General features: G+C 40.5%; 1 protein-coding gene across 2 annotated transcripts in view; it reads right to left on the minus strand.

The window, feature by feature from the left end:
* Positions 1-8108: 8108 nt before the first annotated feature.
* Positions 8109-25672, minus strand: part of ATG2B (autophagy related 2B) — an 84176-nt gene continuing 66612 nt past the window's right edge. For both annotated transcript variants that reach the window (XM_015144460.3, XM_001101467.5), the window contains exons 35-42: positions 22334-22412; positions 21809-22016; positions 18875-18944; positions 18458-18540; positions 17675-17796; positions 17298-17452; positions 16519-16668; positions 8109-12853 (exon numbers count right to left, since the gene is read on the minus strand). In XM_015144460.3, coding sequence (XP_014999946.1) covers positions 12623-12853; positions 16519-16668; positions 17298-17452; positions 17675-17796; positions 18458-18540; positions 18875-18944; positions 21809-22016; positions 22334-22412 — 1098 coding nt within the window. In that variant the 3' untranslated portion in view covers positions 8109-12622. The remainder of the gene's footprint in view (positions 12854-16518; positions 16669-17297; positions 17453-17674; positions 17797-18457; positions 18541-18874; positions 18945-21808; positions 22017-22333; positions 22413-25672) is intronic.

Here is a 25672-nt window from a genome sequence, read left to right on the forward strand (position 1 = left end):
GCCTGGCCTGTGGAGCTCAGTTCCTTCCTCCATTCTCACTCTTTGAGAAGTGCCTGACTGCAGATTGGTCTTCTCTTGTCCATAAGGTAAGCATAGAGTTAAAGGCTCTGCCCTAGTGGGGAAGTCATCAGCATTGCCTGGGCCTTCATAAGTCAGGCCTGATTCTGGGATTCAGCATCAAAAAGTCCATTTTGTGGCCACATGCCTGAGTGATACCTTCCAACCTAGCCCTTATCAGTAATAAAGAGGAGAGTGCAGGCCCTGTGCCCTGACTCCACCATCTCCCTCTTTAGTGCAGAACTCATGAGGGAAAACAGGAGTGTCTTCACACCCCAGCTCCTATTATCCTGTCCCTCTTTAACTATAGAGGATGCACATTTCAAATATCTGTTATCCCTTGGAGAAAGTTTATTGGTGAACTACAAATCTCATTCATGGCAGATTTTTCACAAAATCCTTATAAATATCTTAGTGAGTTCTGATGTAGGGTGCATTCGCCTTATAGATATTTTGGACTCAATAGTTCTTTCTCACGGATGGCTGTCCTGTGCATTATAGGATGTTTAGCAGCATCCCAGGCCTCTATGTGTTAGACGCCCAGAGCAGCCTTCCTCTCCCAGTAGTGGCAACCAGCATGTCTCAAGACATTACAAATGTCCCCTACAGAGCAAAATCACCCGCTTCCCCAGCTGAGAACCACATTTTCGCTTATCTGATCAAGTCACTCAACAGCAGCCTCAAGGAAAGCCCGGTTGTCTGGAGAGATTTCTTGGAGGTGGTGGGACTGAAACCGAATCACAGGTTCAGTCACTTGCCGCTGGCAGAGTCCAATTAACAAGAGCAAGGCCTGGTATAAAGAAACTGATTTATTTCCAAAGCTTCACTTAGGGGAAGAAGTGCAAGCTCCTGCCTCAAGGGTACCACTTTACTTTTGGGGCAGAAAGCAGGGGCTGTTAAAGTGGGACTTGGCATGAATGGCATGTAGGGGAGGGAGCCGGCAGGTGGGGGGTCAACGTGATTCTTCCTAGTTCTGCCTGCGATGGTGCCTGCTCAACCATCTGGCAGAGCAGAACTAGGTTGTAACGTGGCCCACTGTCTCAAGATACTGTCCAGGTGGGACAGAGTTTCCTAGCAGGCATACTTGACGTTGTAAATTGACCAGTGTCTCTCGAGGCAGTCTTCTGGTGGGAGAGGTGCTGGGCTCTGGAGCTTCTAAGCAAGTACATGGTTAGATAAGCTTGCCCTGTAGTGAGTGTCTGGTGAAGGGAAGGTTATAAATTGCATTTCTAAAGAGCTAAGTAGGAAGTGGGGAACAGGGGGTAAGGGGGAAAAAGAAAAGAAGAAAATAATAATTTAAAAATCCAGCTCACTCTCTTTCTCTTAGAAAAAAGGGGGTACTCATTTATAGGACTTCAGCCCGTGAAGAATTGGACTTCACGAAATGGAGGAGGGAGGCCGTGGTGCTGCGAAGGAAAGAGTGAGCAAAGGGAGGCCTGGAGGCAGGCGCTGATGGGATGGCAGGGGAGCAGGGGGATCACACGAACAGCAGCTAGAATGATGACATAGCCAACCATGCACAATCAGTCTGAACCATCTCTGGCATGCATTGCACATACAAGTATTTGCTACCATCTCTCTGCAAGTGCAATACATGGCGTCAACTTCGAACAAGTCGCTATTATTGATTTTGGTGTCATTCCCTGGTGTTTCACAACACGCCCCAGCCAATGCCTTGTGGCTTCTTCCAGTGTGATTTTCCCTTCACTGTCCTACAGCCAACCTTGTGGCAGGGAAAATGTAAGACTGGGAAGGGATGAGAAAGGAAGAAGGGGATTCATCCATCATGAACAAAATGCCAACGTTCTTAGAACAATCAGGATCCAATGGGACCAGGGTGACCTTGAGGGAAGCAAATCAAGCATGGAGATGCCATGTCAAATCATGTCTTTATTTAAAATTTTGAGGTTTTGTTCATCATGGATGTTTTGCATTAATTTTGATTTTTTTCTAAATTTTGCATTATTGTTTGATGACAGATGTGCTCCCGCCTTAGACTTTGCGCCCAGGTGAGAGCCTCACTTGCCTCACCCTAATCCCACCTTGAGTGGGAGGGTGGGGGCTGCATTTCCAGCAGAGAGATCTGGCAGAGAAGCTTCCACAGGCTTCTGTGTCACACGCATCTGTAGACACCCCTCAGAGAAGGCCACAGAAGCTCTTTATCTGTATACAAAGCACATTTCTATTCTCTCATGCCCCACATACGGCTTTATCAATCTGCCGTGAAAGTGCCACCAGGGGCAATTTTCATGTCAAGAGAGGGCCTGGCGTGCTGGCCCCCAGCCCCATGTTTACAGGGAGAAATTAATTATGGAATAACGTGATGTTTTTCTTTTTAATCTACGCAGTGTCCTTGACTAAGAGGAAGCTGTCACCGACAAGCCTCGTGAAAGAATTAGGATAGTTAGGATGTTTCCAAGTCGTTCCCACGGCGCGTGGGGTCGGAATTTGCACAGGCTCGGGTGCCATGCTTGGGAGGGTGTGATTTCCAAACCAAAGTTCCACTGAGAAGAGAGCGGGCGCCCCCTGCTGGCATCAAGGGCAGACTGCTCTTTCCCCAAACAAGATTCTGCACACACTTTCTTTTAAAGCAAGCCCTTACATGGGGTCACTACAGATCCATTCCAAAGCGAAACAGAACATAGAAACAGGACAAGGCAACGATGCTTCTTGAAGGGTGTTGTTTAAAGATATCTTCAAAAAAAATTTAAAAAGATAATAAACCTGTTTTGTGGGCATGTCAATAGATACAACTTCTATGGGAAGGCAGTTGACAATAGCTACCCAAATTTCAAATGGTGTCCCATATTGACATAGTGTTACCCTTATAGTGATTTATCCATCAGATATACTTATCAGAAATGGAGAAGCAGCAAAGTTAAGTGGCTCAAGGTGAACGTTTAGGGCGGAGATTTGGCTGAAATTCCAGTCCATTGGCACCAAAGAAAATGGAAATAAAGGCTGGGCCGCATTAAGATTGCTTTCCAAATGGAACCAGGTACGGTCAATTAAGAAGAAATTAAAACAGAATCTGGTGTGAAGAAATAGTTAAGTTCTGAAAGAGTGGGAGTTGAAGGGGCCAAATACAACTAAAGTTTCACTTTAGTGTACTTTAAACTGAAATGGAGGCATGAGGGAAACTGTATTTGGCCTTTGAAGTGTTCGTTATTAATGGAAGGAGGATTTCTGTCTACAGCATTAGAACGTTGATACTGTATTGAAAATAGCATAGATGTTGGCATTTTTTTCACTCATCTTTTACTAGATGTTAAACAGTTTATAGAGGGATTGCCTTGAAGTCTCCATCACTGAAAATAACTGGGCCACATCTGGGCTGACACCATGTTCACTTTAGAGTTCTGGAAGTCAAGTGAGTACTTTGCACTGAGCAGTTGCGTTTTCCTCTATACCTCAGTGGAATCCAAATTTGAAAGAATGGTTCGTCCTCTTCTGGTAGGCTTAGAAATTCTTACTGTAAGGATGCAGTAGTGTTCATTTTTCTCAGTTATTCCAAATCCCAAAAAAACTTGGCCTCCAACACCCTTTTTGAAATTTATTTTTATTTATTTATTTTTGTATCTCTAAGAGCAAATTTCCTTGTAAGTAGGCAATCCTAAATATCAGGCTAAAAAGGAGCTGGCTCCCCCACCTACCCCGATGCCACCCCAGCTCTGTGTTAAATGCCGGGGAAGCAGAAGTCCAGACGCCCAGAAACAGGAGGAGACCAGGTGGTGTCTTCAAAACCAGGAATTCCAACTCTAACGCTGCTCTCAGTGGTGTATGTTCCTTTCCTCAGCATTGTGAACTGCCACTCAAATCTCTTGGGGAGCAAAGCAAATTGATTTACATTTGTAAGGGACAAATGGCTGGGATGATTAATTGTGTTTCGTCTCTTGCATAGTAGAGTTTGACATCTTTCTTTTTTTTCTTTTCTTTTGCCTTTTCCATGGTGTGGAGAGTTTGATGTCTTCTCACTGGATTCTGAGCTCCCAGGGAGCAAGGACCATCTCTTTCCTCTCTAGCACAGGCATTTGCACACAGTAGGCATTCAAGAAACAGTAACAGTGTCTAAGTCTTACGTCATACTTACCGTGTGCCAGAGAGAAACTTTTCAAAGCACTTGAATCCTCCTGCCAATTGTATTATTATTTTATACAGAAGGAAACTGAAGCACAGAGAGGTTAAGTAATTTCCCCAAGGCCACACAGATCAGAAGTAATGGAGCCTGAGTTCGGCCCCAAGTAGCCTAACTCTAACGTCTACACTCCTAGCCACTGTGTCATGGTTCCCAAACTTGTCTACACGTTAGTCCCCTAGGGAGCTTTAAAAATACACCCTAGGGATTGGGATTTAGCTGGACTTGGGTGTGGCCTGCGCTTTGGCATTTTTGAGAGATCCCCTGGTTCTCAGGTGCAGACAAGTTCTGAGACCCAGTGCATTATGCTGCCCTGCCCCATTCACCAGCAGATGTTTGCTGAATGGGATTTGCTCTGTGTGGAACTGCTTTCGGGGATATAAACAAGCCCAAGGGAAAAAAATCCTAACTCTGGCAACAGCAAATTATCTTCGAGTGCAGCGGAATGTTATTCCAATAGAGCATGTAAGCACATGGATCTGCAGTCAGATTTCCTGCATTCAGAGTCTAAATGGGCTGGTTATGATCTGCAGGTAGCAGTCAGGCCAGATGCTCACCAACCTCACTTTCATTCCTTCCTGGGTACACAGGTAGACTCCATTACCTGTGTTTCCTGTTGGCTGTGACCACATGACAGAATTCTGACCAATGGTGGCATAAGTGATGTTTGCTCCTGTATCCCTGGCTATGTCCTGGCCATAAAAGTGGTCCTCCTGTCTCTCCTGTGCAGAGATCCCAGCTGGGGATTCTGAGGTTCCAGGGGATGCAGAGCTACAAGATGGAAGGAGCCTGGGCTCCTCCATCATTGCTTGAAGGAGAGCTTTCAGATATTCCAGAATGCCAACTGGACTTTCTGGAAATGAGAAATAAACCTCTCTTTTTGTTAAGCTGCCGAGATTTGGGGATCTAGCTGTCACTAGTGACTCGTATTCCTTAACAAGTACATGGTGTGGCTTGGGACAGGTTACTTAACCTAAGCCTTAGTTGTGTCATCTGCAAAATACAAATAATGGTACAAATATGAACAAGGCAAAGTAGATTTACTCTCCTCTTTTCTGCCCCTCTCCACCTTGCCCTCTGCCCAGGACCCTGTGCCTTATGGACTGGGCATGAGTCAGGTTCCACCCATGGAAGGCTCCAGAAGGAGATGGAAGGGCAGGAGAGTCGGGGTGGGGGTCTATCCCTCTGGCTGCTTCCCTCCAACTAGGGTCATAGCTCCAGTCAGGCAGCCCTCTTTCAGCTGTAAGTTCTCGGAATTGCTCCCTTAGTCTTTTCAGGACTGTGGCTGTGCCTGGTTTTCAGTCTCTTGAGAGATGGATGAAGAAGGAGGGGCATCCTAATCCCATTCCCACAAGGAGAGCCACAAAAGGTGAGGAATGGCCACTGGCTCACACGACTTTGAGGCCAGGGCAGACCCAGAGCTGAAAGTGGATTACAGAAGAGCTACTAAGTCTTCACTGGGCTCACAGACAGCCACGAGGTGCCAGTGGGCTTCCCTTACCCTGTGCTGCCCACCATGTGCTGAGTATTTCCTTCCTAGCATCTGCCTGTCACAGGGAGCAGTCACATCTCTTGCTGGGACCCTGGCTGATACTGAATGTGAATGTTATATACCCTGGCTGATACTGAATGTGAATGTTCCCCTGCCCTGGTGAATGGGGCAGGGCAGTGTAATGCACCGGGTCTTGGAACTTCTCTGCACATGAGAAGAACCAGGGGATCTCTCAAAAACGCCAAAGCGCAGCCCACACCAAAGACCAGCTAAATCCCAATCCCTGGGGTGTATTTTTAAAGTTCCCCAGGGGACTAATGTGCAGACAAGTTTGGGAACCATGACACAGTGGCCAAGAGTGTTGTCGAGTGCCTAGCAGAGAAGTCTCCACATAGGAAATATTCAGTCAATGTTGAACTTTTATTTTATATGTATTTATAGTTTTAAAATTATTATAAGTATTGCTAAAACCAAGAAAACGTGAGCTTGCACTGAATAAAGGACATCTGTAAGTAGTAATCATGTGATCTTGGGCAAAGAATTTCCCCTCTTCAGGCTTCGGTTTCCTCACCTGCAGACAGGACTAGATGACAACTCAGGTTCACTACTCATTCATTCATTCACCATTCGCTGATCCTGACTCTGGGCAAGGCACTGTGCTAGGCCCCAGGTCCCTAAGTCCCTTGCCCTCCTGAAGGAAGTCAAACAGAGAAACAGACATGGATCTACAGTATGCGAGGAGTGCTGCAAAGTTTAACAAAGAAAAGGAGAGCATGCTATAGTGGGAAAGAGAGAGGCAGGGAGGGTGGCCAGGCTGCCTGGAAGTGGAGCCTCTGGGCTGAGATGGTAGGAGGAGGCAGAGATCCAGACGGAAGCACCCAAGTGGGGGCGGCCATAGTGCTTGTTCTTGCCCCAAGCTGTGCATGATTTTCCCCAGGAGAGCTCTTAGCCCAGTGATTTTTAACAGGGGATTTTTGTCATATTTGGCATATTTGGCCACGTCTGGAGACATCTTTGGTTGTCACAACTGGGGGAGGGGAGTTTGTTACTGGTGTCCAGTGGCCAGAGGTCACTGGGGGGTGGGAGCGGTGGCAACATCCCCTTCATCCTACAATGCCCAGGCTGGTCCCAAATGTCAAGTGCTGAGGTGGAGAAACCCCACTTTAGCCCCATTCTGAGATTTTGCTTTAATCAGTGTTGCCTGTGGCCTGCGGTGCAGCATTTACAGAAAGAAATCTGCCAGGTGGCGCTAACCCCTGCTCACGGGCATGCAGAACGGAACCGCTAGGGTGGCTAAGCACAGCCAGAAGAGGGGAGAAGGGCTGGAGACGCTGGGAAGAGATCAAGCACATCACTTTCTTGCTCAAATATTCTAAGAGCCTTTAATCTCAATCTTCTCGCAAAATTCTGTGGTTTCACAATTAGTGAAGAGATTTTGCTAAGTTAGGTAACTGCTCCAAGCTTTTCTTAAAAGAAGTCCTGGGAAGAGCATGAGGTCTGGGAGTCAAACCATGTGATGGTGAGCAAGTTTCTTGACCTCTCTGAACCTGTCTCCTCATCTGCAAAACAGGCACTCTAGTTAAACTGCCTCTGAGCGGGGGCTCAGATACTTGGCACACAGTGAGCATCTCACAACTGTCCCCATCCCTCTCTTCAACAAAAGCCATGTGTGAAGTGTGACTTGTCATTTTTCCCTAATTGTTCAAAGTGGATGTTAGTGACATCTGTCACAACAAAATCTTTTAAAGTAAATTGCCTTTAAAAATAAGTATGGCCGGGCACAGTGGCTCATGCCTGTAATCCCAGCACTTTGGGAAGCTGAGGTCAAGAGTTCAAGACCAGGCTGAGGTCAGCCTGGCCAACATGGTGAAACCTCGTCTCTACTAAAAATACAAAAAATTAGCTGGGCGTGGTGGCAGGTGCCTGTAATCCCAACTACTCAGGAGGCTGAGGCAAGAGAATCGCTTGAACCCAGGAGGCGGAGGCTGCAGTGAGCTGAGATTGCTCCATTGTACTCCAGCCTGGGCAACAAGAGCAAAACTCCACCTGAAAAAATAAATAAAATAAAAATAAGTATGTCTTTTAAATATTTCCTTCACAAGCAAAAATACTCCTCCAAATAGTTATCAGTTTTGTGAGATCAAACTAGGAGATGTGTTTGCCACCAAGTCCATATTGCAGGGATAGGATAACTAACAGAGGGACCAAAATCCAAAGCGAGGAGGGAAGAACTGTTAAAACTCCATACAGCTCAGAAATCAGTAGCAGACAGACCCGAGATCTGCTATCAGAAACATCCGGGGCATTGGCACATCATTTCCCAATCACAAAGTCTGACACATTTGTACATCCCCACCCCAAAAAGTGTTTTACACAAGTTCTGGGAACACTTCTTGGCGAAAGACAAGAGTGTTTAAAGCAAAATCCAAAGAGTAAATATTTTAATTTTTTCTTCAAGAGTATTCTTATTTTCGTATTATTTAAATAGTCACATTAACATGGTACATTTCCACAAAAATATTTGTACAGCATCAGTGTTCTTATTCACATCCATACTTGCCATAATTAGGAAAAATTAGGAAACTTAGCAAAGACAGTCAATACACATACGTTCTTTTACTTGCGGTGAGATAAATTCAATGTCTAAAATAAGTTAGGATGGATCAACATAAAAGCTGAACTAGACACCCCTACCAAATTTCTCAGTGAAAAAGCAAATAGCCCTGGGTGACCAGCAAGTTATACAAACAATGCAAGACAAATCCAACTAGAAATCGGAAGCTGCCATTTCGTATACACAAAATACAAGTGAAACAGCAAAGTAAACATGTTTTTAGAGGGAAGGGCTGCTACCCGGGACATTAGAGATATAACTGAGCCAGCTGAGAGGACATTTACAATCTCTTAAAATACAGCAGATGGCACTCTGGTGCTTCCTATGAAGCAACATGCTTGGAATCAAGGGCCCAACAATTGTAGGAAAGCAAAATATACCTCTAACACCTACGTTTACCAAAAACGCTGACATTTCAAATTCTGAGTTGTTGAGACTCAAATTTCTCATCCCCAAAGAAGCCTATTATGGTAGTGTGTTGAATGCTTTTTGTACCTCAGATATGCAGGCACTATAATGGGGGGGAAAATACTTCTGAATAAAAAAAATTGGCTGACTTGCAGCTGTGCATATAATGTCTATTCAAGGAGGCAGTGTGCCTAGCATGATCCTGAAAATGTTGAGATAAAAATAAGTTGGCATTAAAGCACTATTTGTCTTATATGAAAACAGTGACTCTATCTTCCAGTAAACAAGATTTCCTGCAATGAAAAAGAAGAAATCTTTTTCCTTCATTATCTATAAACTATACAAGTAACTTTCCTTTTTAACCTAAGACTCAAAAATTTATATTTGATTTTATTCTATTTGATACCAATTGGTATGTCCAGCTGATGCATTTGCAGATACAAAAGAATATCACTTTGTGTTTGCACAGTCCCTTCCTTTCAAAGAAAGAACTTGATGGAGAAAAGAACTTGAAGGACATTCTCTCTGAAGTCTTAAGTAGGTCAAAAGTAGTGAAGGAAAACAGAAGGGGAGCGCTGGTCAGAGCCCACCATGCCCCACGGTTCTGAGGATGCGGGTGCAAGAACTCTGAAGCAAAGCAAAGCAGAGCGATCTCTCAGACGCCAAGTCACACAGCTGTTTATACATCAAAAATCTGAGTTACCGTTAAGACAATGATTAGTCATTCCTGAAACCTTTTAGTGTCATTGTGGATTCCTCATTTTAAGTCGCTGCTTTAGAATTCGGCTCCCCTGCTGTCTGCGTTCCGGTGGCAGCGGCACACGCTGCCTTTGGATGAGCAGCCTCTGCAGGGGCAGACACAGTTGTCTGGACATTTTTTGGAACTGAACAAAGACACCAAACCTACAGAACACTGTTTATAAAGGAGATGGTTAAAAAGTAATGCCCTACAAGCCAGAAATGTTTCAATCGGCTTGAAAAGTGACATACAACAGGAGCAGGAAACACTGGTTTTTAGTATGTTGCCATCTTAGGCACACTGCTACTTGGAAAGATTTTTTAAGTGAACTTTGCCTTATAAAAATATTGATAAATATATGTACTTGAGAATCCAAATTGTACCCAAACTTCATGAAAGTGAAAGTCTATTGCTATGACATCTAGAAGAAACATTGAGTTATCTAAAGGACAATGTTCAGTGGCGGGCAGACAGGAAGGGAAAATGGGGGGTTCCAAGTTAGCTCCATTCAAGAGGAAGACATGGCTGTTGCCTCAGCTGCCTCTCTACTCGTGATGTCAGGTGGTCTTAACGTGCCAGAACATTGTGGGGTCCTGCAACTTGCTGACAGATCTCAATGGAGCTGCTTACGGAACTCCATGGGGGGGGCAACTGTAAGGACTCAACGTATCACTGGTGGACACGCGTGATCTACTCTCATCAGAAGCATGACACCAAACCCAACCACGCAGGCACAGTGGCAGTTCAGAAAAGTATTGCTCTGAGATCTGAGATCTACGGTGGCCTCTGGCTGCTCCGTGTGTGATGTCACCAGAGAGAGGACTCTCACTGGACAAGGCCCAGTGGTCTGAGGCTCTGTACAAAGCATGACGCCACATGCAATCATTCTCACACGCACACATGGACTAATCATCCAAAACTCCGCCTTGGGCTTTGTCGTAAAAAACCCTCTGTTTACCGGGAGGGATGCTGAGGCTTACAGGGATCAGGCGTACTGGACAAGTCATCCTTTGGCAAGCTGCAGATGTGGCAAACCACGGATTCTAGCCACACTCTTTCTGCTGTGTCATCACAACACAAAAGTTTGAAAAGACACTTGTAAAAAAGAAAAAACTTAAGGACATTTAATAATGTAGAAGTGTTCAGATATAGATAAACATCCTTCCAGAATCTCAGGTAAAGAACATCTTGGCTGAACTGACAATGAATCTTTTTGAGACACAATGTTTCTGTTCCCAAAATGATTATATCAACAGCAGGCGCAGGAGGGCAGAACAAAGAAAGAACCATAGAGGTTACATTATAAAGATATATGTTTAAATGAGATTTGTCAACTTAATTTGTTTGCAACTCAGGGTGCAAAGAAGAGAATAATTATTTGTCTCCATACTGTAGTTAACTGAACTTAAGTATAAATACGGAAAGTATATTTAAAAGTTAGAGAGATTTTACAATTTTAAGTTTGATCAAGTGTTTTCCAGTTTGACTAATCATAACTGGGTTAACACACATAGCAAGCTTCCTTATTAAGGGCAAATGGAGAATGCTGGCATCTGAGTGGGGTGGTGAGAACGCACCCCACGGCCAGAGGCACCTTCCCGGTAACACAGCACGCCTTCCTGTTAGTGTGTCTCCAGGACCAGGCTCTACCCAGAACTGAATAGCAGATGGTCCCATAGTGCTTAAACAGGTGATTACGCTGTTGTCTTTTTAAGTTTTTTTGGGCAGTAAAAAGGAAACTAAAATTAAAAGCTATATAACCCCATTTTTACAAATTCTAAACATTTTGATTTTTGGTTTACATTGCTTTCCTGCTTAGAAAATTTAGAGAATGAAATTGACTTAACTTCATTTTCCAAGTCCCAAATTGACATGCAGTTCTGAAATCGAAATTCAATGATATTCCCCCAACTTTAGAAAACAGGAAGTCACGTCATGCAACTTTAAACAGTGGATGTACACAAAGTTCCACCTTTTCTTTCTGCTGGATCAATCCAAAGTCAGGAATTGAGAACAATTTCCCTCTTACTCCTAGGTAATGATTTACCTGATATTAAGCAAAATCAATTTTGAGAAAGTGTTCCCAATTATCTTGTGGTAAATCATGGTGCTGCACCTAGGAATATGCTCTAAGAAAAGCAAAATATTCATGGAAGCATAAAACAATATCGCCTTTAAATAAAAATACTTTATTCACTCCTGATAGGTTATCAAAATGTACACTGTTAACCAAGTAAAAATGGTACGCTGAAATAGTTAACTAGGGCATATTTGAAGAATTTTTGTTTACCTTTAAAAGAGGAAAAATCACTTCTAATCTCCTCTTCCACGCATTCCTAACAAGCTTGCACTATAGCTGCTTAAAACTGAAAATATAAACAATTACATGGGCCCCACTTCATTATAGAATGCATATTTTCCTGTACTCTTAAAGGAAGCTATTACATTTAAGTTACTTTCCTTTGCCAAAAACTTTCAGACAAGTTTACTGCTCTTTGTATTTTGTGTAACTTCGTAAATTATACAAGAAATACAGCACACAACTTGAATTAATCGAAACACACACACACACAGGATAAAGTGCAACACAACAGAACATGTCTGCAACATCCACCTTCTCAAACCCCCACAGAAGGATTTTCAGAGTAAATGGAAATAATGTTGTTTTCAAGTGCATGAACACTAAATTCAACAGAATAGGTTATTTTTCCACACTGATATTTATATTAAAAATCCTATTTGCTTTGCTTCCCCTGTGGCTTCTGTCTCTCATTTTCAATTAAAGTTTTGAAGCTGTGATTCTTTTGAAACCTTAAGAAAACTCACTCCACAGAGCTACACAAAGAGTGTCTTAGAAGGCGGCTTCCAATGATCTCGTTGGTAACAAGGAGAATTACAGTCATTTAACAAAAGTGAGCCTTCCACTAACTTGGCAGCAAATGCTTTAAGGAACTTTGACACCAGCCACCAAACATTTCTATAGGCAAGTATCAACTAGCCCTAAATGTCAGAAGTTTTTGGTTGCATGTTGTTTTGACATTAAATTATTTAACTAAAAAATGCTTTTGTTCCTGAGATGAGCATAATAAAATTAAACAAGCTTCCTCTGAAGCTGCCGTTGGGACGCTGAGCTCCTGGTTCCACTCTCCTTATCTTCACGCTGTCAGTTCCGAGCCATCAGTCATCCCCGTGGCGCCATTTCTGTGACTCGTCTTGCCGGACATCCGGCCTAATTTGGTTTCTCATGCCACCCAGCACGTTTGACGTTGCTTCTGTGGCAACGATCAGAGGTTTCACCACTGCCGGAGGAATCTGGCGCAGAACCTCGCCTACGGCACCAGTCACCCCTCTGCTCTCGTGTTCTCGAGCCGCAGTTTCATAAATGGTCTGAGCCGTGTCTGTGATTCCCTGCATAGAGGTGGGAGGTAGGAGAGAGGAGGGCAGTGAACAAACTCTGGTCGGAAAACTCTCCAAGCTATCCTGCAGTACGCACTTTTAAAGCAGGTAATCAACATTATGTTTGTAACCAGACAAAAAAAAACAACAAAACTGCCATGCTTTTTGATAACCCAGGATTATTTTAATGACAGACTTCTAACTATAAGGAAAAGAGGCAATTATGATTTAGTATTTTATTGTGACACTAGCGTGTGGAAAATGTAGGTAAACTAAAATTTCGCATTGGGAAGACAGAAATACGGGCTTTGCTGGTACTATTAATCACTCCAGTTAAACTTGGCAAACAAAGCTTCTTGAATACACTCACTAAAGAAATATGGTGATAGTTCCCTTTGATTCAACATAAAAACACCTAATTCTATTAAGCTCTGGGAAATTACTTAATTTGTTTTAAATTACTGGCTATGTATTAGGAAAAAAAATGGAAAATTCAATTACGATAAAAAGCTAAATAGAACATTTTATCGGATTAGCGAATTCTGAGAACAAAAAGCAGGAACATGTTTAATAATTCTCAACAAAACTTCAACAGCATTTTCTATCTTTCTCACAATATATAACAATAAAATAATGATGATTGTTAAGCTTTCTTTTTGTTTACTCAGTCTCTATGCTAATAATGACTGCTAAGCTTTGAAGCTGAATATACAAACATGTAGGTCAAACCAATGTGGTAAAACTTCACGTGCTTTCTGAATCTTTACCATTTATCTAACTCAGAAATCCCTAGGGAACTCAAAGCAATATTCCATTATTATTATTATTACATTATTATTATTATTATCATTATATTATTATGACAGCTTCAGTGATGGGGACAGCATAAAGGAACTTTGAATTCTCCAGGGAAATCAAGGACCTTGTCCTAACCCAGAATCTAGCCATCATTTTGGCAAGTTAACAAGAGTGTCCTATCTACCCAGTACATCTGGCAAAAACATGTAATACCACAGAGCAAAAAAAAAGATGTCTAGAAGGCCGGGTGCGGTCACTCACACCTATAATCCCAGCAATTTGGGAGGCTGAGGCAGGTGATCACGAGGTCAGGAGATCAAGGCCATCCTGGCTAACACACGTTGAAACCGTGTCTCTACTAAAAATACACAAAACTAGCTGGGCGTGGTGGTGGGTGCCTACAGTCCCAGCTACTCGGGAGGCAGAGGCAGGAGAATGAACTCAGGAGGCAGAGCTTGCAGAGAGCCAAGATCACGCCACTGCACTCTAGCCTGGGTGACAGAGCGAGACTCCGTCTCAAAAAAAAAAAAAAAGGATGTCCAGAAAAACTCAAAGAAATAATAAGTACTACTTTAAAAACTATCTAGAAAATAGCCAATGAGAAACCATGAGCACAACAAAGAAAATGTTTACAAATTGTACATTTCACTGCACCATCTCCCTCCCGTCTCCACCAGCTCTCCTCCCTATGCCACCCGAGATAAACAGGAGTAGATGAGTACAGTACGAGGCTGACCACCACTACGTTTGCAGACAACAGAAGCAAATTCCAATCTCAGTCCTATTAGTTAGCTGTGTGACCAGTCATTTAAACAGGAAATTAAAATGTTGCCTTCCTCCTATGGTGATTGTTAGAATAATTCATCTCAAGAGCTTGACAGAGTTTGGAAGACAGTAAGTGTTCAATAAATAATTCCTGCTACCACCCTCATAAGTGCCTGACTACCACCAAATAAAACTACGGAAGTAGGAGTTGACATACTTTTTCTGTAAGGGCCACATAGAAGGTATTTGTGGGCCATGGTCTCTGTTACTTATTTTTTGTTTTTTTGTTTTGTTTTACAATCCTTTAAAATTGTAAATACCATTATTATTAGCTCAAAGGCCCATACAAAAGAGGCATGGCCAGGTCTGCCCTGCAGCCTAGTCTACCAACGTCTGATCTAAAAGATGAGCCTATCTATGACACACAAATGGCATTTTCTCTTCATCTTTGACTTACTGACATCTAAAATGGAAAAGAAATACCAATTGCCACTTAGGAACTTTTTTTTTTAACTTTAATAGAGAATCCAGAGTAAGTCCAAACAAGCACATCCTACCATCTCAATTCACACTTACTAATCTCACCCTCCCTTCCCTCATTCTTCCTAGTGACAGCTTAGAGAAAGAGAACTACACTTTAAACCCAAATACCCAGTTCCAATCCTGGCTCCACTCCCTTCTCACTGTGGTACTTGGGGGAGGCCACTGTCTGGCGGAACCCATTTCCTCATCTGTGAATTAGAAATATCGCCTATCTCTAATGGCGATTATTATACATTTGGCACAAAGTAAGCACACATTTATTTTAAAATTAATATAGATTAAATCAGGCAACCATTTCACAAGTTGCTAAATATCAAACTGCTATTACATCTTACTGCCCACTGCCCTTACTAACCCCAGTGTCTGTTTCACAGATCTAATTTTAACCTATTGATAGTTGGCCCAATCCTGACATCTATAGGAGCAAGTCTGACTGGTAATTATCTCTTTATTCTCCCCAGTAAATCTTTTTTTCCAAGCTGACCATTGGTCTTACCTTTATTTATCCACTAATACATTTCTTGGGGCCCTACCTTCGTGGACTTCCTGCCGTTTGGGACCACAGAGGCTACTTTTCTCAAGTAAAAGACCGTCCTAGGCACGTCTGACTGTTGTTAGAATATGACTGAGAAAAATATCTTTCATGAAATCCTAAAACACAAATCATAAGTCAAATGACCTCAAACTCCCTTATGTCATATTAAAAAGAATGTCAAAAAGAGTATGCCAAGGAATGACCCTGACAACACCCAGAAAAAAAAAACAGAGTTCGCTGGCACAACTGTGTCAGAGAGCAAATCAGCAATGCTTAATAAATCTCAAGATTCCAACAGTTACTCCCCAGTTGCACCCTAAATAATTTATTGTACATATGAACAAAAAGACAGTTAAATGAGCACTCCCCATAGTGGTGTTTTAGGGGAAAAAATGGAAACTGAATGTTCCCCAACAGGAAAATAAATAAATTATGATATATTCATATAGTGAAATACCATAAAACTGTTGAAATTAGACCTACATGGATTAAGATTAACATGGATCTGTCTTGAAAGAAATAAGATGCAGAATGAGACACATAACACCATTTATGGAAACTTTTAAAACATAAACACTAGTATGTTTTGCTTATGAATACATACTTATATAATAAAACTATATAAAAACATATGTTCCATGCTCAGCATAGCGAAGGCATGGCAATAGGATCAGGGTGGGAGATTCATCTGAAAAGTTCTAGTTCTTAAGCACATCTGAAGCAAGCAGGGCAGAGCATAAATGTGTTAAACCTAGACAGCGAACACACGGCATTTGTTTCTATCACTCCCTGAGTGCTTCTGCAGGTGAAGAGAATCCGTCCACCCACACAATCACCAGTCTTCCTGCAAGCCTACTGGTCCCAGACTGGCCCTTTTCCATCACTTCACACAGATGTGGGCACATGTTATTAGCAGCAGTTGCCATTCCGCTCCCAGGGATTTCTACAGAATAAATTTAAGCCATTAAATGCTCTAGGTGAAAGTTGGGAAAGCACAAAGACGGGTTCTGATGTGTCCACCCAAGTATTCAATTACCTCTTTCACAACACTGTAGGCCTTGGCCACACCTTCCCTCAGGTCTACTGGCTGGTGGGCTAACCGGTGATGAGGAAACCTTTTGGTCTTCTTGGGCTCGATAGAAAGGGTACCAGGAGACACCATATCATAAGCAGTCTCTGCAGCTGCCTGGATCATTTTGTCAAAAGGAAGAAATGAATTAGAAGAAAGTCTGAAGAGTTAGGGACCAGCAGAGCACTTCCTACAGGGAGTGAGGAAGAGAAGAGGAACTCATAAGCCCTAATGGAGACACTTCTGCATATCTGAATTCTTTACCACAAGAATTGATGACTTTTATAACAAGAACATAAAAGTATAAACTAAGAACTAACACCTGGATTGAGGTAAATTTTTAGCCCCTCCTCTGTTCACTGAGAACACTCAACATTTCCACATCAGTCTATGGAGCTTAATACTTACTAGAATGACCTTCAATACTTCTGTTTAATCTACAACGCCTTCTTCAAACTTAGCTATGATCCTTTCATACAAATATGGTGAAATAAATCCTCTGCTAACTTAATGTTTACAATTTACCTGAAACATGCAAACAAATCTGACACTGTATTCCACTGCTTTATTCTAATTATTTAACACTAAACATTTAAGCAATAAAACAAGCATGACATTAAATCATTACAAATAAAGTATCTACTCACATTTTGTATATTTTCACAGTATTGTTTTAAAAACAAAAGGACCCAACCATTTCACAATGGCTCTTTTTGGATAGACTAAGGCAGTCTAAGGAAAGATACCTGTATGGTTTGAACCATTCTGTTTGTGAGTTCTAGAGCAGCCATTGCTGTCGAGGTACCAAAGGAAGCAGCGCCTCTCTGAAACCCTCTGACAATGCGGCCGTCCTTCCGGTACTGCTCTATTGGGAGCCAGACCAAGTCCTTTAGGCCTTGTACTAGAACAGTCAACACAAAACCAACATCAGTGAGGGAGTTCAGACCTTTCAATCATTCTAAGCCTGGCGTTTTTAACTCCTAAAACTGGAGGTAAAGTTTTGTGTGTACGAGTACATATGTGAGTTTTCTAGACTGATGGTCCTCACATAAATTCTCAAAGGGTAAGAATTACTGATCTGAAAAAATAACTTATCTTTTGATTAAAAAAAAAGGAAACTCACCTAATTGTACTAGTGAATGCATAGGCCCAACACCTCCCAGGATTCCAGGCAGCTGGTTCTTCTTAATGTCATTAAGCCACTCAGTGATTGCATATGAGAATAATTTGTCAACACCTAGTAAACTAGGGCAAATGATTATTAGTATGTCAAAAGGAGAAATACATTTATAGACATAGATTAGTTTGAGAGTTTTTACTTAAAATCTACAAATTATAAGGACAAATATTACAGATGCTTCAAAAATAGCAAAACATTTTTCAAAACAAAAAGAAATATAAATCATGCATTTAACTCACAACCTGAATTTCTCTAAATATACATATACATACACACACACACATATATATAAAATCCAATTCTAATGTTAATAATTTCTACAAGACTCAGGTAATAGTGTGTCTTCCCACTGTTCTTATTTCTTGAACATCTAAGGCTTTGGCATAGGATTAACCCAAAGTTTCTAAACTGCCAATAATTGCTACTAAGAACCACTACTACCTTGTGAACTTCCAATCTGTTCACTGAATAAGCTAATTTACAACCTTAGAAAATTATTTAAAATATCCTAAACTATAACTGTTTTTTCCAAATATAACTCTTTTCAAATTACTTCTAATCCCTCAGAATAGAAATCAGTGCCTAAATCTGTAAGAGTTCTCCAAAAATGAGCTCTCTAAAATACTATAAAATTGTGTATGCTTGCTAAGAAAACTCAGTTTTTAAATTTGTTGGAAACTAACTTTGGTAACTTCACTTAAAGCTTCATAGAATAAATTCACTTACCCATGTCGATAGGAAAGCCTCTTGAGCTTTAGTTCAGAGCAGTTTAACTGAGCCAAACCAATCAAAATCCCAGCTAGCGTACCCTTCAAAATTTAAAAAGGCCAAATTAACCTGTAAATTAGGAGACTCAACATCTAAAATCATTGTTATTTTGAAAGTCAAAGCAGTAGTCGTTATTGAGACTAAAACAAAATATTTACAGCAAAAATATGTATTTTACAATACATATGACCCAATTTATACCAAGTTTTACTCATGGTACTTGAGTATTTACATTAAAACCAATTAAATTTAAAAACCTTGCACTTCATTTCAAACATATATATAAACTATGACAAAGCAAAGTTAAAAATAAAAACAAGTTCATTAGAGAAACATAAGATAATTTTGTAGAGTATATTTGTAGAGTTTCCCAACCTGATCCATTGATACATGTTTGCCATGATAATCAAGTCGAATGGGAACTTCTGACGTGAATCTAAATTCTCTGAAGATAAAAGAAGGAGGGGAGTTATTTACATTTACAATTACTAATAGGTGAAATTAGATATACATTAATTTGTTCAATTGGAGAATAAAAACAAAACCACAAAATTAATCATGTAAATATCTTAAGAACTAAATAAGAGAGAATGTCTTTTAGCTCTATCTTTTCTTAATACAACAATTAAACAGATGTCAATCGTTCATATATTATTATATTTGCGTTTCTCACAAAAAGCTTTTCTTAGTTATGTCTGTATATCTTGTGGGAAAATAAAAATAAAAAAGAATGCAAAAATAAAATGTAATAGAAAACTTTTCTCAGTTTATGAAATAATGTACACTTACAAAAAAATTTATTCCTATATATATTCTCAATTCATTCAAAGAACAAATTAATAAAAGTAACCCTCAAGATTAAACCAGATAGTCATTACCAAGAAATAAAAAGAGAAAGCCTAAGGAATTATTTTGACTGTCTGGTGAAGAAGTGCTAGCAATCCTGGCATGAACCCCAGGTTCATCTATGAGATGCAATTGTGGACCAGTCACTTAAACTCTCTGCTGTTCAGTCTTCAGAAATTGTTAAAATGCCACCTACATTGTTAAATGTTGTGAGAATCCTTGAAACTAACGCTTCTAAGTAAACAGAATATCGACAAGAAGATACAGGGAACAGTGTGAGAATGAAATTATAATTATACAGCTGTCCCTTGGTTTCTGAAGGGGACTGCTTCCAGGGTCCTTATGGATATCAAACCCCTTGATGTGCAAGTCCCTTATATACAATGGGATAGTATTTGCATATATGCCACACATATCCTCTCATATACTCTAAATCATTTCTAGATTACTTATGATATCTAATACAACATAAATGCTGTGCAAATCGTTCTTGTATTTTTAATTTGTATTATTTTTATTGTCATTTTTCATTAATATTTTGGTTGACTCTCAGATGTGGAATTCGTAGATATAGAGGGCTGGTTGTATACTGATGATACACATCTAACAAAATGATCCGGCTTCCAAAAGTTGGCTGCAAACAATGTTTGGAACTTGAAACACAGTTTTCCCATAGAATTAATGGTGGTGGTTACATCCTAAGCCATCTCACCAAAGTCCACTTTGCCTACAACAAAATGGAGATGCTATATTTACACCAATCACTACAAGAAGTCTCGGGCCTCAGGTCACGCCTGTCCCCTGAGTACTCAGCTCCATCTGGCTGTCTGGCCAGTGCCCTCTCAATGCTCTCCTTTCTCACTCTTTGTTTTCTCCATGGCACATATTAATAGGACAAACTATTTATTTTAATTATTTGTAATTTCAATTAAATATTTTCTCTACTTTGTTCATTTGTGCCTAGATCAAAACCTGGCATACAGTTAAAAGTGCTCAATAAACATCTGTAAAATGAATAAATGTTTGGAGGAAGGGGGCTCTCATGACATCACTAAAAACTGTACTGGATTTTCTGGATTGGGGATAAGAAGATCTGTGTTCTAGTTGTTCCTTGGCCACTAACTGTGGTCTTGAGAAAGTCAACTCATCTCTCTGGGCATTCACTTACTCATTTGTAAGGTGTGTAATTTGGACTATGGCACTGATTAGGAGCCTTTGAGAGTACAAATGAAAATCTATAAGCGATTCTCAATATTTTAAATAGTCTAATGGAAAAAATAAACATTTACTTAAGTAAGTATAGGGCTTGTGTACTTTTTAAACCTAAATATATGAGCAACCCAACTTCCTTTGGGCTAAAAAAAAAAGAAAAAGGCAAAATTCTTTGCTTTCAGGCCTATGTTTACAAAAATCAAATTGGCAGTTTATAAATGTGACTAATAAAATAAGAATGCAAATTATCACTTAAGATATATGTTTTTGTAAAAATAAAAGGATCAATGTAGGAAATTAATTTTAAAAGGTCCTTCCTTTGGTGGTGGAAAGATTTAGAACCACCAGAAATCATCTATTCCAAGATCTTTCCAATTATCAGATTCCATTTTTTCTACCTATTTTCATCACTATGCAAAATATTTAAAACGTGACAACCCTTCCAAGTAGTAATACTGCTGACTTTGGCCCATACCTAAAGTCTAACTTCAGAACCTAGAGAGAAAGAGAGAAATCAGGAACCTGGGATGTGTGAGAAAGCGGCACAGAAAATCAGGGAAGATGTAACTGTTCCTCATAACAAGGGGGCACTGATCTTCAATCCCTTCTCTTTCCCATAAGGCCAAGCCACCATCCCTACCATCAAGGGCTGGAAAAGAAAGAAGACGAGAAGAATGAACAGGCCTGGAGATGAGGAAACTGCAGTGTGCTGTGTTCAAGCTGGCCCAGCCACTGGGCAGCAGTCACAGCTGACGGCAGCAGCACTGGGGACCTGGGTACCCCAATAGTGCCCACTGAGCGGGGAGGGAAGGGTCAGGAAAGACACACAACGACTGGGAAGGGCTGACAGAGAAAATAGGTAGAAAATCCCCACAAAGGAAAAGACAGACAGGTATAGCCAGGTTGAGATACGTAAAGGAAAAAAAGCAAAAGGATATCCTATTGGTCTGATACAAACACGCCATAACACTGCTGGAAAGAGGGGACAGAGGAGAGAAAGAAGGAAGAAGCTAGAAGAAAAGGAAATTCCTGCCAGGGAATCGAAAGAGAGATGAATTTTGAACCAGGTTACTATGTGCAAATAAGGGGGATGCAATTAGATGGAGACCACATACAGATAAATACACCAGCTGATGATTTGGCAGTGCAAAGAAAAGCTGATGGAACCTCACGATTACCAGCACACACATCACAGAACAATCTTCAAAAGTCTAAAATAACTTCATTTGCTATTAAAACTAAATTAGTTACCTAAAAAACACAGGCTGATCCCTAAAAGATGCTTCTTCAGCAGAGAAGTTCTTCTCTTCCGTGCCATTCACCACTTCCACTGAATTGGCACTATCATTCTGGGAAGGTTGTTTTGGCCCAGGGAAAGAAATAACTAGATTTGGCTCCTTTGAGGTACTCAAATGCCTTGGCAAACTGCAGGTGACATCAGCTCCAGGAGACTTTTTAACTGAAAATGTAATGTGCATGTTTGAAAAATTAGATATGCTTCTTCTGAGCAACCATTTAAATCAAACTTGATCTAATTTGTTTTCCTACATTTTATTTAATCAAAATACGATTCTTGTTACAGAGAAAATTTGCTTTCACCTTTTAAATTATTACTTTTATATAAACAGCATTCGCAAAAATCAACAAAAATAAACACAGAACACATTTACATAAGTGGGAATAAATATTATAAGTACAGTCTCAAAAAAGCCTCATAACAATCAAAATCAATCCAAGTACTTGGTATAGCCTTTTCAAACTATACATATTTAATACCTTCTGGATCTGGAGTCATTTGAAGCTCTACTTCTGTAGAAAGACTTGTGAAGAAATCCTTCAGGAAGAACAAGGCATCCTAAAATTAAGAGATGTAATTTTAACTAAGGAAGAAAAAAATCACCTATTTCTAAAACTATGAAACAAAGTATCTTAAACTCATATATTTTACTCATTGTTCAAATATAGCTACAATTTACTGAATCCCTTCTCTATGCCAGTCATTATTCCTATTCTTCCCCCGACCACATACACGCACACACAGATACACACTTCCCTTTTAATTCTCATAACTCTATGAGGAAATTAATTTATAGGTATGAAAACTGACAGACAGAAGTTAAAGATTACAAAGGTAAAAAGGACTAAATCAAAGTACACTTGAGTTTTTTTAGAAATGGAGCACTCTCACTCTTGGCACTAGCTCTCATTCTGCATTGTGGTGATAATATTACCAACAATCATGTGCTGGACATTTTTTTTTTTTTTTTTTGAGATGGAGTCTGGCTTTGTTGCACAGGCTGGATTCTGGCTGTTGCCCAGGCTGGAGCTCAGTGGCGCGATCTTGGCTCACTGCAAGCTCCGCCTCCCGGGTTCATGCCATTCTCCTGCCTCAGCCTCCCGAGTAGCTGGGACTACAGGCGCCCGCCACCACGCCCGGCTAATTTTTTGCATTTTCAGTAGAGACGGGGTTTCACCATGTGTACACTTTTAAGTGTCTTCAAAGTTTCAAATGACTTACTTCTGCTTTTATCATACATTATACTGCCTTAATACATTTCATCATTGAACATGATATTCAAAATAATCAAAATAATCCATTCAGTGTGGTCTCTCCTGAAATTACATAATTACAAACAAAAACTGCATGGCTCCATCTTCACATTGTATGTACATGCCATATTTGCCCATTATTGGCAGCTTCGTTTTGCCTATCTCACTCAAACTGACAAATATATCTTTGAGGATATATTTGTATACATGCCTAAGCCTGATCTTATTCTTTTCTTTCATTTAAAAAAAAATCCTAAACTGGCTGAGTGCGGTGTTCACACCTGTAATCCCAACACTTTGGGAGGCTGAGGCAGGCAGATCATGAGGTCAGGAGTTTAAGACCGGCCTGGCCAACACAGTGAAATCCCATGTCTACTAAAAACACAAAAAATTAGCCAGGCATGGTGGCAGGCGCCTGTAATCCCAGCTACTCAGGAGGCTGAGGCAAGAGAATCACTTGAACCTGGGAGGCAGAAGCTGCAGTGAGCAGAAATTGCACCACTGCACTCCAGCCCGGGCAATAGTGCGAGACACTGTCTCCAAAAAAAAAAAAAAAAAAAAAAACCTAAACTAACACAAAACATTAATACTGTGCCAAAATGCAATGTGAAGGGTCAAAATATGTGGTGGCACACCAATACAGTTTGACAATTCCAAAAGCTCTGTCTACTGATCACATATCTCAGAAGTACAAATGATGCAAATGAGAAGGATACTCTAAGTAACATGCATATGGGAGACTAAGCAATGGACTGCAGAGCAAGCAGGTGGTTTCGACAGTAGTGGAAATATTCCGGTTCTGAAGCAGGGTAGTGGGTTCATGAATTGTTCATTATATTGTTATGCTTTACATATATATTCATGTATGTATTTTATATATTATTTCCACTATACGCATTTAATATATATAATTCCTATTTTACCAAAGATTACATGTTTACAGTTTAACAGCACATAAAATACTATTCTTTGGCCACTAGATGGTGATATTTTAATGCCATAAATGGTGGGACTCCATGATTACCTTCAAAAAAACCAGCAAATGTTCAAGTATCAATTTGCTCTTTAAGAAAAAAAAGGGGGGGGAAACCAAAGAGACAATAGTTTCTACTCATTTTTCACCACAAATGCACAAAACAACAGATAAAGAGATGCTAATCACCAGCTTTTTAAAATGTTCTCAAAATTTTTTGATTTTAGTATATATGCTGAACTCTTTACAAATCAGTAAGATCAACAACTCAATTTTATTTTATTTTATTTTACAGATGGGGGTCTCGCTCTGTCACCCAGACTGGAGTACAGTAGTGTGATCATGGCTCACTGCAGCCTCCACCTCCTGAGTTCAAGCAATCCTCCCACTTCAGCCTCCTGAGAAGCTGGGAATATAGGCAGGCACCACCATGCCTGGCTAATTTTTTTTCTATTTTTTGTAGAAACAAAATCTCACTATGTTGCCCAGGCTGATCTTGAACTTCTAGGCTCACGCAATCCTCCTGCCTTGGCCTCCCAAAGTGGTGAGATTACAAGCATGAGTAACCCGCACCCAACCCAAACAACCCAATTTTAAAACTAGCAAGACACAGACACTTCACAAACACAAAAGAAAATACACAAATGGCTAATACGCACATGAAAAGATGTTCAGCATCACCTGTTATCAGGGAGATTCCATTTAAAACCACAGTGTACACAAAGCATACCAGCTCAAATTTTAAAAACGACAATACCAAGTTTGGCAAGGCTATGAAGCAGCCGCAGCTCTCATGGCTATTGGTGGGAATGTGCCATGCAGCAGCCACTGTGAAGAGCTGTTTGGCAGCTTCTTAAGATAGCTCAGCATACACCTATCTTATGACCCAGAAATTCTACTCTTACATGTGTATTTATTCAACCAAGATAAATGAAAACATATGCCCATAAAAAGACTTCTACATAAATTTCCTAACAGCTTTATTCCTGAGACCCAAAACCATGCAGCAACCTCAATGTGAACCAGCAGGTAAACAGATAAACTGTGGTATATCCACAGCGAAATCCTACTCAGCAATAAAAATGAATGTGGATACATGCTACAACATGGATGGATCTCAAAGACTTAAGGGTAAGTACAGGAAGTCAAGTACAATTCCATTTACATGAAGTTGCAGAACAGGAGACAACTAATCTAGGGTGACCAAAAGATCAGTTAGTAGTCACTTTGGGATGGTGAAGATGAGCTACGAAGGGACATGAGTGGAGTCTTCAGGGTATGGAAAATGTTCTATATCTCAACTGGGGTAGTAGCTACTCAAATGTGTAAATCTGTGAAACCTCCACTGAACACTTAAAAGCTGTGCATTTTAGTATATGTAAATTATACCTCAATGCAATCAATTTTTTAAAACTTTAAAAACTTGTTTATGCTAAACTTTGACTGTAAAATATGTCTAGTTTGAAGATCCTATGATACATGATATTAATACTGCACTATGACTTACAGTGTTAAAAGAATTCCTTTTAATGTCACAATCAAGGAAGCAATGATGATGAAAAACACAATTGTGCAAACTGGTGCTCTGTGTT

Source organism: Macaca mulatta, chromosome 7 (assembly GCF_049350105.2).
Source record: "Macaca mulatta isolate MMU2019108-1 chromosome 7, T2T-MMU8v2.0, whole genome shotgun sequence".
NCBI lineage: Eukaryota > Metazoa > Chordata > Mammalia > Primates > Cercopithecidae > Macaca > Macaca mulatta.